The sequence below is a fragment of the Sprattus sprattus genome (genome assembly GCF_963457725.1).
Source record: "Sprattus sprattus genome assembly, chromosome: 6".
Taxonomy (NCBI): Eukaryota; Metazoa; Chordata; class Actinopteri; order Clupeiformes; family Clupeidae; genus Sprattus; species Sprattus sprattus.
Window position 1 is genome coordinate 14,108,854 of NC_137925.1, and position 17,060 is coordinate 14,125,913.

The window sequence follows — 17,060 nt, forward strand, 5'->3', positions numbered from 1 at the left end:
GTGTGTGTGTGTGTGTGTGTGTGTGTGTGTGTGTGTGAGACAGAGGGGGAAAGAGTGCATCTGTGCATGTGTATGTTTGTGTGTCTGAGGGAAACAGTACATCTGTGTGTGTGTGTGAGGGAAAGATTACATTTGTGCCTCTGCATGTGTGTGTTTGTAGTAGAGCAGTAAGTGATCATCCATGGCTAATGTATCCAAGTGCTGGAAAATTCAGTTACAAAAACAGACTTAAAAAAAACAGATAAGAGGGAGATAAAGATACATAAAGGCGTAAATACTCCCATGTCACGCTCTGTGATCATTATGACCGTTAAACTGATTTTTCTGCAATGTTATTCTCACCGCCATTTACACACTCACACACACACACACACACACACACACACACACACACACACACACACACACACACACAGAGACACACACACGCACACACACACACGTACACATACACATACAAACACACACACGCTGAAGGCTTCCCAGTGATAGTCCATCAGAATTCAGAATTAGAGGCTAACAGACTAACGAGAGAGACATTCAATCAAAAGAACATGACAAGAACATGACAAGAACATGACAAGAATGTGACAACAGCAGAACGTGACCCTTACACAGACCCCCACTAATGACTTCTTTCTTTATCTTTTCCTTTTCTCTTTCCCTCTCTTCTTATCTCCATCTCAATGTCTCTCACTCACAAGTTTCTTTCTGGCTGTCTTGATCTCCCTCACAGTCTCTCTCTCTCTCTCTCTTTCTCTTTCTCCCTCTCTCTCCCTCTCTCTCTCCCTCTATCCCTCTCTCTCTCCCCCTCTTTCTCCCTCTCTCTCCCTACCTTTCTCTCCTCCACCCTCCTCTCCTGGCTGTTTTTAAAGATGAATGAGGCACAGGAGACAGAGGTTTGGCCAGGGCCGCGCTCTTATTGATCGCCATGGTGACTCACTGCTGCGGCCAAGCAATGCAGCGCTCTCCCTTCTTCTCCTCATCCCTTGATTCTCTCTTCATCCCTTTCTCTTTCTGTCTGTCTCTCTACATCCCTCTCTTTCTCCTTCATGTTTCTCCTGCTCTTTCCAATTTTTCTCTTCCTCGCTCACCCTCTTTCTCTCTTTTGCTCCCTTTCTCTCTCCTGCCATCTTGCTCTATCTCTCTCTCTCTCTCTGCTCTATCCCTGTCTCTCTGTCTGAAATATAGATGTAGCTTTAGACAGATCTGCTGTGATATAGACAGAGGAGCTCTGCTATAGACTTGGCCTGTCTCTATTGGCAGCCCTAGTTATTAGCTTTACAAAGCACAGCAAACCCAGTCTGACCTGTACGATACCATGATTGAACATTACTTTGTGCTTATATTTAAGTTCCAGCCATGTTCCTCTATGACAAACGAATAAACCTATCCCCACTAATGCACAGCGCATTGAATCATACTAAGACTAAGAGTTTCAAAAGTGGACTGAAGATGATGCTGCCAGTGGTAGTCCGTAACGCCAATGGCTTTGTGTTAGTCCTTCAGACAGCGCTTTACTGGAACTTTCTGTAATATCACGGACATAACCATGCCATTTACCTGTGATGGCAAATAGAACACTGTCATTAGTCATTATGATAATTGGTGTCCTTCGATGTGACAGTGTCTTGTTGCCGTTTACAGTGCTTGCCAGAATGTTCGATGTTCCACCAGCTTATGTCGCACGCTCATAAGCTATCATTCTGAGAGCTGACGGCTTAATAGTCATGAGCCCCCTGTGAGGGGGTGCCATCATTGCGGATGAGTATGTGCTCTGACTGCCATACCCACGAGCCTGACACCTTGGCCTTGTGGTCTAGCTGCAGGTTTGGTACACACACACAGGTTTGGTACACACACACACACACACAAACACACACACACACACACACAACTTCAAACACAAAGCGGGGCTCTGTCTGACTAATGGCTGTCGTGTGTTTGTGTGTGTCAGCCTTGTCAAAATGACAGCTCTGCTGTACTAGATTCTAGTACAGCAATATGCCATTTTCATGAGCTGCCATAACATCAAAAAAGTTTGTGAACTGCTACCTTAAAGGATGACAGTTGCTCTGTGTGCGTGTGCGTGTGCGTGTGCGTGTGTGTGTGCGTGTGCGTGTGCGTGTGTGCTTGCGTGCGTGTGCTTTCGCGCGTGCACGTGTGTTTTACTAAAGTGGGAGATGGCGCTCACTCATAAGAAACAGCCTGAACATCTCCTCTCGTGAAAACACACTCTATTTCAGGACAACAGCCCACTTATGTGCAGACATGAAGACAGAGAAAAAAAAATGATTCCTTTGCTCTCTCTCGCTCTCTCTCTCTTTCTCTCTCTCTCACACACACACACACACATACACACACACACACACACACTCTTCAGTAATGTGAAGAATATGATTGATTCTTTTACCGGAATGAAGAAAGGCAGCGGTGACCCACCCACACAAGCCTTACACCCACCACCTCACGCAGCTCTGTGATTTGGTGTGTTTGAAGCAGTGGCTTCCCAGGCCAAGTCCAGAGGGGTCCCTGTCTGTGTTGGATTATGCGCTCAACAAAACCTGGGGATGCCTGCAGCTCCATGCAGCTATTGTCTGCAGAAGAAAGAAAGAAAGAGTCAATATAAGAAAAGACAAAATAAGATTCAGACAAAAAAAAAATGAAAAAGAAGAAAGTAAAAAAAAAAAGTAAACGGAAAAAACAAAACCATAAGCAACCATAAAATGAAACGAAAATCAAACATAAAGAGAGAACAAACTAGCATTAGATCTAGGAGAATGTGGAGCATTCAGTGTTTATCCAGAGCCCTTTAAAGAGGTCAAGGTGAACCTCGGTCCAGCCGACTGGAGCCCAACACCAGTTACCTGAGCACATCAGAACCGTCTCTTCCCTGCCAGGCAGATGCCTTTAGATCCTGAAATGACTTCTCCATAAATGCTGTTTAGAACAGCTCGCTCACAGATGTGTGGTTTTGCGTGTCTGTCAGCACCACAGAACATATTAGGTTTGGTTGTGGACACGACAGAGAACATCCATTTTCTGCTCTATTTACCCAAAGCTTTGAATTTCTCAAGGATATTTGAAGTGGTTATTTTGTTTGGACTCTGTGTCTGAATACTATTGTAGGGTTTTTTGAGAGTGTATTGAGGAACATAACAGTAATCCTATCAAAACATGTTAATGCTAAATGAGCATCTTGCGTATTAAATGGGTTGTCTGCCCTCTTATGTATTTAGGTTTTTTTATTGACGTTGCCGTGCTGACATTCCCCCCTACCTATAGCTGTGACATCCCAAGGCTGTGTCATCCGTTCCCATCTGTGTGTTTTTCACATTCCTGACTTGGAGAAGATGCAGAGAGGGAGCGTGTGTGGTGTGCTGTGGTGTGGTGTGGGTCTTCATCAAAGGCCTATTGTGTTCTTTTGTGTCGGGGGTGAATGTCTCCACAGAAACCTTTTTGGATGATTGGTGCCGGTCCATTTGCACCAGAGCTTTTTGCGCCTAGGCTTTTTCATTGCCGGAGGACACGGCGCTTTGAACTGGTGGCTGTTTTTTTGGACGATGCCTGTGCCTTCTCCGTCATCTAATTGCAGAAAGCTTCATCCATGCATACACACACACTAACACACACACACACACACACACACACACACACACACACACACACACACACACACACACATATACACAGACATATACACTCAGGCAAGCACACACACCTGTACTACATCTTGCACTGCTACTTCTATGACTACATCTACTTGAAGCCCTGTTCTACTGATCGTAATTATAGTCATGCAAGAGCCCAAGTACCTTATATTTAAAGCTTAGTTCAGTTTGATCTTTTTCCCATCAACTCTAGAATGGACGCAGAGAAAACACCAGACTTACTTACTAGATCCCTAAAACTGATCAATTTATGTGATAATTATATATAGAATATAGATGATCACTATGTGACGCTACACACATACAATGTTTAAACCATTGGGTGCACATGGTCCTCCAGAATGGTTTGGTAGTCCTTGGCAGTGACACGCCCATCTAGAACCAGCAGTAGGCCAGGGGAATGCCATGATATTGTAGCCCAAGCCATCACTGATCCACCCCCGTGCTTCACTCTGGGCGCACAACAGTCTGGGAGGGTTATGGGGCTTCTCCACACAGTAACTCTCCTGGATGCTGGAAAGACAGTGAAGGTGGACACATCAGAGAACAATACATGTTTCACATTGTCCACAGCCCAAGATGTGCGATGCTTCCATTGAAACCTATGTTTGGCGTTGGCATGAGTGACAAAAGGTTTGGCTAAAGCAGCCCGACCATGAATATTGACCCTGTGGAGCTCCCGACAAACAGTTTTGGTGGAAATAGCCTATGGGAGTCGAAGTGCAGTGAGTTGGTCCGCTGTGGTTTTCCGTTTTTTTTTTTGTATACAATCTGGGTTAGTACCAGTGGTGTAGTCCAGGGTATACGCAGGTATACAGAGTATACCCACTTATTTCTCAGTCAGCCTTGCGTATACCCACTTCTCAAAGCAGGGCCTTTATTCTGTGCGGTATGGGCTGCTTAAAAAAGTATACCCACTTCTCCAGGGACCACTACACCACTGGTTAGTACCCAAACATCCCTTTTAGACGGCTTCCTCTTGCGTCAACAGTTACTCCTGTTGGATGTGGTTCGTCCTACGAGGTGGTATCCTGACATTACCCTGGACACAGTGGCTCTCGATACACCACAAAGACTTCCTGTCCTGGTCACATATGTGCCAGTGAGATGCGCTCCAACAATGCTTTTCAACTCTGATATATCCTTCATTATGTTGTGTGGATTGCAATATTTGATGTGCAGCTGTGCTATTGCTGTGCTATTGCTCTGCTCGTTCAATCTTCACACTCTGGTTTTACTGATGCAATGTAAAATCAGTGAAGATTGGCCCCCAGACCACGCATATATACCCGCATGAAACCTCAAACACTTTATTGGCTAGAGTTTCAGTTTATTTGTTTCAGTTTACACCCATGTGTATATATGTTTGTCTTAACTGGGCGACACAAACTGTTGGTATATAACCCGGTACTCAAGTTTCAAGTTTCAAGTGCTTAATTTGTCACATACACAAATGTAGTGAAATGTAAAAGGGTCTACGCTCCACACAAAAATGGGTGGATCTGACAGGGTGGACATTGAGCTGTCCCCTGGACCCTCTCCATTATTGGCCTTACTGTGGTTTTCACAAGCTCTGACTTTTTTTCTGATTGCTGTGAAGATATGAATAGGCTTTTATAAGTGTGGGAAGCACAACTCCTTAATACTCAGCATTAATGAGAAGTGTTAATGCATAGCCTAACGCTTGAGATATAAATATTCGATTCCATCCTGACTTGTTGCAGGTGCGCTTTCGACTGGGGTTGCAGCTGAAATGATTCTTAGAATTAAGTTATCTTTATCTCTTTCAAACACCTTAAATGAAGTTATCAGAACTGTAGCCAATGTGTAGGCCATAATTCAGTTTCCCTAATTGTTTTAACAGGAACTGTTATATATGTCCTTTCATGTCAATCATATAAAATGTGGGCAAAATGGACAAAATACAGAGTTGTCTAGCCTACGACAAGAACATTTGATTAAAATAACAAATTTACTCTGGCGGCAATGTACTGCCTTTTTGGCCACCATGGTGTTATGGTTTATTAAAACTCTTTATAGTCAAGAATTAGGAAGAGAAAAATTGGTGGTATTGGTCATAGACTCCAGTTAAGTATCACTGCGTCAAGCGTTATCTTAATTACCTTCATAGTAATTTAGGCAATCAGAGTTTTTGTCAAGCCTGCCTTTCCTTGATGGTCTGAAGTTAAGCCCTCTGGGCTGCACACCGGATAGTCATGTGACAACAGGTGTCACTGCCTAAGCAGAGACTTATGGGTCTTATCTTTATTATGGGCGTAGATTGTGAGAATAGGTTGTCACGTTCACACATGCACATTTTGAATACTGAAAACTAAACTGAAGCCTTTTTCAGTTATGTGATCACACAGGCTGACATTGCGATTGCGATTAGATAAGTCGTGCAGCACTATTAGTAATGAAATGGTACCAAAGGACCCTATTAAATGGGGATGTCACAATAAAATACTCGGCAATTGAAGTTACTATATATACAGTACTGTGCAAAAGTTTTAGGCAGGTGTGAAAAAATACTGTAAACTAAGAATGCTTTCAAAAATGGAAGTGTTAACAGTTTATTTTCATCAATTCTTCATAAATTATCAAAATGCAGTGAAGGAACAGAAGAAAATTCTAAATTAAATCAATATTTGGTGTGACCACCCTTTGCCTTCAAAATAGCATCAATTCTTCCAGATACACTTGCGCACAGTTTTTTGAAGGAACTCGGCTAGTAAATTGTTCCAAACATCTTGGAGAACTAACCACAGACCTTCTGTGGATGTAGGCTTCCTAAAATTCTTCTGTCTCTTCATGTAAACCCAGACAGACTCGATGATGTAGAGATCAGGGCTCTGTGGGGGTCATACCATCACTTGCAGGACTTTCTGTTCTTGTTTAAGCTGAAGATAGTTGTTAATGACATTGGCTGTATGTTTGGGGTTATGTTCCTGCTGCAGAATACATTTGGTGCCAATCATACGCCTCCCTGATGGTATTGCATGATGGATTAGTATCTGCCTGTATTTCTCAGCATTGAGGACACCATTCATCCTGACCAAATCTCAAACTCCACTTGCAGAAATGCAGCCCCAAACTGGAAAGGAACCTCTACCATGCTTCACTGCTGCCTGCAGACTCTCATTATTGTACCTCTCTCCAGCCCTTCGGCGAACAAACTGCCTTCTTCTACAGACAAATATTTCTAATTTTGACTCATCAGTCCAGAGCACCTTCTGCCATTTTTCTGCACCCCAGTTTCTATGTTTTCGTGCTTAGTTCAGTCACTTGGCCTTGTTTCCTTGTCGGGGTAGAGCTTTTTGGCTGCAACTCTTCCATGAAGACCACTTCTGGCCAGACTTCCCCGGACAGCAAATATCTGTACCTGGGTACCACTGGTTTCTGCCAGTTCTGAGCTGATGCCACGGCTTGAAATCTTCCGATTTCGAAGGTAAATAAGCTTGATGTGTTTTTCATCAGCTGCATTAAGTTTCCTTGGCTGACCACTGCGTCTACGATCCTCAACGTCTTCTTCAAAAGAGCTTGAACTGCACATTTTGAAACCCCTGTCTGCTTTGAAATCTTTGTCTGGGAGAGACCCTGCTGATGCAGTATAACTACGTTGTGTCTTGTTGCTGTGCTCAGTCTTACCATGTAAATGGATAAAAAATAAACATTTATTGTTTACATTTTTCAAAGCATTCTTAGTTCATAGCATTTTTTCACACATGCCTAAAACTTTTGCACAGTACTGTATATACAGCCGCGGAAAAAATTAAGAGACCACTTCAAAATTATCAGTTTCTCTGGTTTTACTATTTATTGGTATGTGTTAAAGTAAAATGTACATTTTAGTTTTATTCTATAACCTACTGGCAACATTCCTACCAAATTTCAAATAAAAATATTGTCATTTAGATAATTTATTTGCAGAAAAATGACAATTGGTCAAAATAGCAAAAAATATGCAGTGTCTTCAGATCTCGAATAATGCAAAGAAAACAAGCTCATATTCCTTTTAAACTACACAATACTAATGCTTTAACTTAGGAAGAGTTCAGAAATCAATATTTGGTGGAATAACCTTGATTTAAAATCACAACTTTCATGTGTCTTGGCATGCTCTCCACCAGTCTTTCACATTGCCGTTGGGTGACTTTATGCTACTCCTGGCGCAAGAATTCAAGCAGCTCGGCTCGTCACCCAACGGCAATTTACTTTAACACATACCAATATATAGTAAAACCAGAGAAACTGATAATTTTGAAGTGGTCTCTTAATTTTTTCCGCGGTTGTATATAGTAGTAGGATGTTGTATTATTGGTTAATAATGTGGGTTTCTAGTATATAACATAATGTAGTATGTAATAGTATATCAGGTATTTATCAGAACTTAGTAATGCTGTATATAATGTAGTGTTGTAGAATTAGTGGTGTCGTAATAGCAGTAATGTTATGACTATAGTATAGTGACAGTGATGATGATCCTCTAGTCTAAAAGGATGTCCCTCTCCTTGTCTCGCTACAGGATCGATGCCAGCCTGTGCCTTATATGCACGCCGTGACCGCCTACAGAGACCCAGCCACGTGGCCACCAAGACCTTCCAGGCCCTGCGTGTGTTCGTCAACGACGAGCTGAACGAGCTGCATGCGGGGCTGCAGGTGGCGCAGACACACCTCCGGCCCTGCGGGGGGCGCCTGTGCGCGCTCACCTTCCACTCGCTGGAGGACCGACTGGTCAAGCGCTTCCTCAGGGGTGAGGACCTCTCCGCGCCGCCCAGGATGTCCAGCCGGCAGCGCGCCAGACGAGCGCTGAGGGCACGCCAGGAGGAAGGGGAGGAGGAGGAGGATGAGGAGGAGGAGGAGGATGATGATGGCACGGGGGGGAGCGCGGGGTGGGTGAGTCTGAGGAGGAAGGTGCTGACACCCTCGAGAGAGGAGCTGGAGGAGAACCCGCGAGGACGCTCCGCCAAGCTGCGTGCCGCCATCAAACGCTGAGCAACCTTTGACGTCACAGTCTGACCTATGACCTCTATAGTCAAGAGTGCTGCGTGCGTACGTGTTTGTGTGTGTGTGTGTATGTGTGTGTGTGTCCTTAACTGACAATTGTTTTGTCTATTTCCGACCTGTCAATCATTCAGGGCTCTGTTTGCGAAAGGCTTCTCCTCTTTGTGCAACCACCATCATTAAATGACACCTAGGTCAGGAACCATGGAGTAAAAATGGGTATTCAGGATTCTCTTTTTTTGATCATTCAGGGCTCAGTTCTAAGGGCTGTGACTATGATGAACTGAATGAGGCAGTGTGATTTTTGTGAGTAAGTTATTTACTTTCTTGTCTGAATGAGAGCCAATCATACCAATGACGTAGGTGTTTTACGGTGAGGTCACCTGGAGTAGCAATAGCAGTTTGTTGACATAAAGAGCTGTCTGCTCTGGGCTCCAACAGGGTGAGTCTAAGGTCAGACTTGCATATCGTGTTTGCACTGTGAGAGTGTGTGATGTTTGATCCACAGGTCCTTTGGTGTCAGTTGAGGATGGACCTGCACAAATTATTGTGTGTGTTTGGGGGGGTTATTAAAATAAATTCAGTTTCCATGTGCGTCACTGCTAAAACTACATGTTGCTTTGAGGGAGGACATGAAAATAAAGAAGTTCCTGTTCATCTCAAAAGCTTCACAAACTCCTGATGGATCTGAAGAGCCAGTGGCATAGTGAAACATAGATGGAAAGAGCCTCTCTCTCTCTCTCTCTCTCTCTCTCTCTCTCTCTCTGGATCTCCCTCTGTATCTCTCTCTCTATCTGTCTCTTTCTGTATCTCCGTCTCTCTCTTCATCTGTCACATTCTGTTCCCTGCTATCTGTCACCTTGGCTGTAGTTATCTCTTTCCTCAGATGGTGCTCACTGACAAGTACAGTGGCGTGCAAAAGTTGGGGGCAGCCTTGGTTAAAAGTTCTGTTCCTGTGTTAAATGAGAAGAAGATGAGCGCCGGAAGGCATGAGGTTAAAGATGAAACACTCTTTTCAACATTTTAAGCAAGATTATTGTATTATCATTTTGGAAAGGAGCACTATGCAAAGATTTGGGCACCCTTAGAGATTTGTGCTCTTAGATAACTTTACCAAGGCCTCAGACCTTAATTAGCTTGTTAGGGCTGTGGCTTGTTGGCAATCATTGTTAGGAAAGGCAAGGTGATGTAAATTTCAAAGCTTTATAAACACCCTGACTCCATAAACCTTGTCCCAACAATCAGCAGCCACAGGCTTCTCTAAGCAGCTGCGAAATAAAATAATTGATGCCCTCAAAGCGGGAGAAGGCTATAAGATAATAACAAAGCGTATTCAGGTTGCCGTTTCCTCAGTTTGGTCAAGAGAGAGAGTTGAAGTTGAGGCCTGGATGACTTAGAAAACGTTCTGAGAGAACTGCTTGTAGGATTGCTAGATTGCTCCGATTGACTGCATAAGACCTTCAAGAAGCTAAAGCAGACTCTGGAGTGTTGGTGGAATGTGTGCATGACACCTGCACAAATGTCACCTTCATTGAAGAGTCATCAGAAGAACGTTTGCAATCAGAAGAACATCAGATGTTTGTGAAGGAACGTCTAAACAAGCCTCAGGCATTTTGGAAGTAAGTCCTGTGGACTGATAGCCTGACGATGTCATACTCATAATTCTAGTCAGAATATGAGTCTGATCCTGACCCATTGGGCTGTGATTATGGGGCGTGTTTCAAAGAACCAGGAAAGAAAATGCCTCTTCGCTGAATTGGATACCTAGAACCAATTAGAGCAATGTAGTATGACCATCTGATACATTTAACTTTTACCTGATCCGGTAGGATAGGAAGGACGGCAAAAACATCTTTTCAATCGACAAATGCCTTAATCGCGTTTCTCTGTTCCTCTTTCAAAATGAATGCGCCGTCAATATCTGTGAGATATGCTTGCTCCCGTTATACTTATAAGCAGTGAGGCTAGCTAGCTACTATGTGTTTCAATGGATTTTTGGTCTAAGCTTTAGCAATAACCTTACAATAATGGTCTAGAGAGCTTTAGTTAAGACAAACAATACTCTGCAACATTCGTGTTGCACATACACAACTAACCGAGTCAATGTAGACATTGAAAAAGTCGTGTAGATAGCTTAATTCACATAAAATATTTCCCACTAACAGGCCGAGACGCCGCCATCTTGGTACTATTTCAAATCTACCGGTTAATTCAACTCAAGCGTTGGTTGATCATCTGTCCATCATCGTATAAAGCCCGCTCTGACAATTTCATTGGTCAGATCGTTTTGCTGAAAACTGATATTGTCTCCCCAATCGGTCAGCGCCATACCAAACTTCCCAGAACAAACATTTTGTGGGCGGGGTTTGGGCTGGTATCCAGGCTAGTGGACTGATGAAGTTACAATCAAACTTTTTGGCTGCAATGAGCAAAGGTATGTTTGGAGAAAAAAAGGTGCAGAATTTCATGAAAGGAACCCCTCTCCAGCTGTTAAGCACAGGGTGGATCAATCATGTGTTGGCCTTGTGTTGCAGCCATTGGCACAGGGAACATTTCACTGATAGAGGGAAGAATTAATTCAATTAAATACCATCACATTCTCAAAGCAAATATCTCACCATCTGGAAAACAGGCTGAAGGACCCAAAATAATCCCCAAAGAACCTCCTCAAGAGACGCAAGCTGAAGATTTGGCCATGGCCCTCACAGTCCCCGACCTAAACATCACTGGGTAGACCTGACAAGAGCAGTGCATCAGCAAATCAGGAACACCAATATCTTTCAAACGGCTCTCACCATCTCACACCTTTTCTCTCTCACTCTCCCTCACTCTCTCTTTCTCTCCCCCTCTCTCTCTCTCTCTCCCTGCACTCTCTCCTTTTCTCCCTCTCTCTGTCTCTCTTTCCCTCTCTCTCTTTCTTTCATCTGTGCTCTTTTTCTTTGTCACATTCTCACACTCATTTCCTCCCCATGTCCTTGATCCTTAGGTGAGCATGTTATGTTCTAATGGTTGAATGAGATGGTGCAGGACTCCTTCCACCCGCCACAGGTGAAGTAGCTACACACTCTCTGTATGTGTGTGTTTGACTGCAAGACACATCATACCTGCACAAGTTTAGTATGAAGAGGTTGCTTATTTTGTTAAAGGTAAGTATGAATATGCAGCAGCAGCAGCCAAACGTTAATGGATGCAGAGGTTTTGATGTGCCTCTCAGTGCATCAGATATGTGTGTGTGTGTGTGTGTGTGTGTGTGTGTGTGTGTGTGTGTGTGGGAGACAGCCAGGAAGAAATCATACACGTTTAGGATCCAGAAGTTGCTTGCTGAGTTAAAGTTCCACGTGGGTGTGCTCCACGTTAGCCGTACATGTGAATGAACACATAGTTCTGTGTGTGGGTGTCTGACACTGCATCAGCCATGCACGAGCCTGTGTGTGTGCGTGTCTCTGCTCTTTGGTGCTGATGACTCACACACCTGTGAATTGAGGGAGGGATGCTGGGTGCCATGGCGATAGGCTGTGCAGCTCGGAATGTCTGACTCATTTTGAAACCAGATTACTTTACACACACACAAACACAAACACAAACACACACACACACCGAGCTGCAGTGCACAGAGACACACCCATACGCACCTTCATACGCTCACTCATTCATATTACACAAACTCACAAAGACAGACTCAAACTCACACATGCGTACACACGCTTACACACACACACACACACAAATGCAAACTCCCTCATTGGCCCTGTATTGTTTAGGCGTTGAGGGCACCTTTCATCCACAGTCACACACTCAGACACGCACACACACACACACACATACAACCACTTTTTAAACAGTCTTATACACACACTCGCACACTGTCAGCATGTCAACCCTTATTTACATTGCACAATATGGCTACCAGTCACACACACACACACACACACACTACATGGATTAAAGTTTTCCGTCGCTATGACGGATTTCCGTCAACTCGGCTCGCATAAGGCCAAAAATGAGATCGATGCAGATCCGAAGAGAAACAAAATAGGGAGGGGGGGGGCACTGATATGATTTGCAGCGTCGGAAATACACGAGGGCAAAGGGCAAAACTGCCCCTAAGAAATGTAATTTTGCCCCTAAAATTTATAAGAGTAAATTATAATTTTCTGTAATAATAATTTAATGAACTTGCCAAAAACATCGTAGCCTATGACCCGGTCAGTTGCCATTTAATGTTTTGATTTTCGCATTGACTGATTGTTGCGTGAAGAAATGAACGTTCTAACAAAAATTATTTGGAGCGCTTCCTAATCAGACCTGGCTGTGAGTGCGAGAGTGAGGAGAAATGAGGATCAGCGCAGTCTCTGTCACCAGCTCAGGTTCTAAAATATAAAATTCATACACCCAGCGACTGTCAAAAATGAAAGCTAGATTGACTGGGTGGAGGAAGACGATGACGAAGAGAAAAAGACCCGGTTTTGTTTTCAAGGCATGTCGGAATTGTGGACAACGATTTGCCCAAATCCTTATCAATCCAGCACAGGTACATTCTTCTGCTGACTCCATCAAGGGTAGCAACAACATTCAGAAATACATGGCATTTCGTCACCAAGCACCAAGCGACACACATCGCTACGTTGAATGATAACTAGTAATAATACTTTTAGAAATTATTTAGTTCGGTTAAGCTAGTTTAATGTTAGTTAGCAAACGTTGGCTACAAAGGCTGGCTTGCATGCTAGCTAACTAGTCTAATCTGTATTTCCTGTAGGCCTACTATGGTAGGTACATGATTAAAGGTAACACACAAATCCATAAATATAATGTGAAAAAGAAAGAAAAAAAACGATTGTTAATAGTTTTTTTTTTTTTTTTTTTTTACCTCTAATAAGATTGTATTAGTTGTTATTACTATAATAGAATACTTTTTAATATGATTGTCTAATTTACGTTGTCTGTTTGGTTTTTGTTCAAAAAAATCTAAGAAAACACTTTGTATCTGTAGACTAATGCTAATAGTCTTATTATTGCCATTTGAGGACAATTGTTCATATACTGTAAGCCTACATAAGTGTGTTTATTATTTCGAACAAAGGTTAGGCCTAAATGTTATTTCATAAGTTTCTAAAAGTGCCCCCATTTTTTTTTTAAATGCCCCTGGATTTAAGTAAATCGTTTTGTCATGTATAGCCCATTAACAAGAATGGTGAAGTCTTGCAAAAAATATTGGTTTTATGCCCTAGCTTTGAACTAGTAAGTGATAATATCGTGATAATATGAAGATCAAATATCAAGGCGGTATGCAGCCACGACCCAAAGTGAGTGCCGATTTTTTTTTCAGTCAGATGATTTTTTTTTGCTTTAATCCCTGACACTAACTATGACCTCCCAGGGTTGATCTATCAAAGGTGTGACCCAGTCATTGCCTGTGGACATGCACATCTGTGTCCAGAGAAGAGGTAATGACTCAGGGCAAGGCATATTTATATAAATTCATTTATATAACATTTTTGTATTTATATAATTCACACACATTGGTTTTTCAAAGTGCTTTACTAATGAGCAGGTAAAAGAACAAAGAACAATAAAAGCTAATGCTAAAGGTGAAGAGTATCAAAACAGTTAAAAGACTCCGGCTGAGGACAGGCATGTTCATTTCCGTAAGAAAAGGGAGAGGAAGACTGATAAACAAAGCACCCCTGCAAGAATGGAAAGAAGGACTGTCAGAAAAAAGTGGCCATCTCTCCAGCTCTGAGGACCAGTGGCCAGCTCTGAGGACCAGTGGCCAGCTCTGAGGACCAGTGGCCAGATCTGAGGCCCAGTTGCAAGCTCTGAGGCCCACTGGCTATCTTTCCTTTGAAAATCTCTCCAACTCTGAGGACCAGTGGCCATCTCTCCACCTCTGAGGACCAGTGGCCATCTCTCCAGCTCTGAGGAAACTGGACTAGTGACCATCTCTCCAGTCTTAAGGAGAGCTGGAGTTCAAATACACTCTTACTCCTGTGTGTGTGTGTGTGTGTGTGTGTGTGTGAGATGCGCTGTATCTTTGTGTGTATTTGTACACATGTAAGCTAGCTACCTGTTGAACTATAATCATCTTCAAACACATCTTGATAGTTAGAGGAGTGTGTGCATGTGTTTCTATACACATACGCTAGCTACCACTCGAAACACATTCTGACTCAATTATACCTCAAATGACAGAGAAGGACTGCATGTGTTTACGTCTTTATGTGCGTTTACATGTGTGGGTGCATGTATGCCTGCACGTGTGTGTTTGCATTTGCCTGCTCATGTGCGTATGCATGTGCGTATGCATGCCCATGTGTACTTGTGTATGTGTGTGTGTGTGTGTGTCAGGTCTCTCCACACCTCATCTCCAGCTGTCACTTGATGAGGTGTTTGGATGGTTGCCGTTGAGAAGTGCCTAAGTTTGTAATTGCGCCATGACTGTAGATAAATGCCTTTCGCTCCTCCACATTCTTATTCTGGACACGCTAAATATAGTCTCCTCCTTCGTTACCGTGGAAACTGTGTGGTACAAGGAACAGCAAACTTAACCCTCATGTTGTGTTCGCAGCATGGTTACACTTGTTGTGGTTACGGTCATAATTGACCGGCCGGACATAAATGTTAATAATGCTATTTGTTAACATTTGATTCTCATTCAGTTTGATAAAAACCTTTCTAAAGATGTTTGTTTTAAAAATTAGATATCATTTTGTGTAGGTTTTAAGCCTTCTTTAAATAATGTACCTACCTATATGTTTAGTTTTATTAAAAAGTAATGGCAATTCACAAAACATGCAGTAACACTTTATTTGAAGGGGTATGCACAAAGCTTGATATGACACCATTAAAACCATGAGATGACACCTGTCATGAACATGAAGGAGTCTATATGAATGTTTATGACTGTTGTCATTAACTGTCATTTGGTAAATGATGTCATTTTTAATGTCAAGTTGACGTTGTTTGAGATGTCTCTGTTATGACAACTTGAAATGTATCAAGACAACATAACCTGTCAACGTCTTTGAAATGGCAAATGGCAGTTGTCATGTCATGGTTATGTTGGTGTCATGTTAGTTCGAATCTAAATGGTATTTATTATCGACCATTTGTATTTTGTGTATTTTACAATGTATTTAACAATGAACAACACACATAAAAATAATCATAACATCAAAACTGTAATTTAACTGTAAGTTACATTTGTTGTGTCTTCAGTCAAAAGTGAGTGATTTATGACAAAAAAAAACCCTTTTCATATCAACACCCAGCCGACAGCATTTATCTGACATCTGACAACTTTACCATTCATTTTCAATCATAAAAACTCTAAGTATAACCGTTTTCCTTCCTAGAGTGGGTAGAATTTGAATAGTCACGGATCCCTTACATGAACAGGGACATGCATACACTACGTAACTTTTTCTGACTCTTATTCTCAGACAGACGTTGATGAGCTAGTCGCCTTGTAGAACCTGATAATGTAATAATTTCCCGATAATGTAATAACTCCCGATAATGTAATACAAATTCCTTCATAAGTCCCTAAAACATGTAATAAAACCTGATAATGTAATAATACCCCGATAATGTAATAAAGTGCAGGTTAGCCTCAATTTTGCAGAACCTGATAATGTAATAATTACCTGATATTGTAATAACTTTGGTTGGTGCTGGTCAACTGTCGTCGTTTTGCGCGGCTGAAAATCCAAACTGTACCAGGCCAATCAAATCGTCTTTTGTCATTCGTCAGTCGCTCGGATTGGTTGTAGCGCCATTCCTATTGCGTGGCATTGCGTGCAGAGGCAACTTAACAGACAACCTTTAACAGGTTTGGCTTGCGAGGCTAAAGGCCTATACCATTGGGATCAAAATATGAGTAGTGGGTGGTTGTCTACACAGCATCACTACTTGGTCTGAATAACTGGTGTCCCAACATTTCAGCACTGACCAAAGTTTTTACAATATCAGCAATTTATTACATTATCAGGTTCTGCAAAATTGAGGCTAACCTGATAATGTAATAACTTCCAATTAATGTAACATTTTATTACATTATTGGTATGGCGATTGTTACATTATTGGGAAATGCACTTTATTACATTATTGGGATATTATTACATTATCAGGTTTTATTACATCTTTTAGGGACTTATGAGGGATTTTTTATTACATTATCAGGGTTATTACCTGAACAGGAAATTATTACATTATCAGGTTCTACACACCTCTTTCAACTTAGCGTGTACCTCAGCACTTGATACTACTGCGCCAAAGAGTGTAGAGTTTAGCCCGGGTTTAATAACAGTTGAGGTAAATACAGAGAAGGAAAATGTTAAGAGGATAGATTGCAGGCATCTTATGATATCATGTGTGACCAGTCTA

The 17,060-nt window shown here is 42.3% G+C and overlaps 1 protein-coding gene across 1 annotated transcript in view; it reads left to right on the forward strand.

Annotated features, from left to right (window-relative positions):
- Nucleotides 1–8,879, forward strand: part of mettl15 (methyltransferase 15, mitochondrial 12S rRNA N4-cytidine) — a 100,222-nt gene extending 91,343 nt beyond the window's left edge. Inside the window, exon 6 of the mRNA XM_080840603.1 lies at nucleotides 8,197–8,879. Coding sequence (XP_080696729.1) covers nucleotides 8,197–8,666 — 470 coding nt within the window. The 3' untranslated portion in view covers nucleotides 8,667–8,879. The remainder of the gene's footprint in view (nucleotides 1–8,196) is intronic.
- The last annotated feature ends 8,181 nt before the right edge of the window (nucleotides 8,880–17,060 follow it).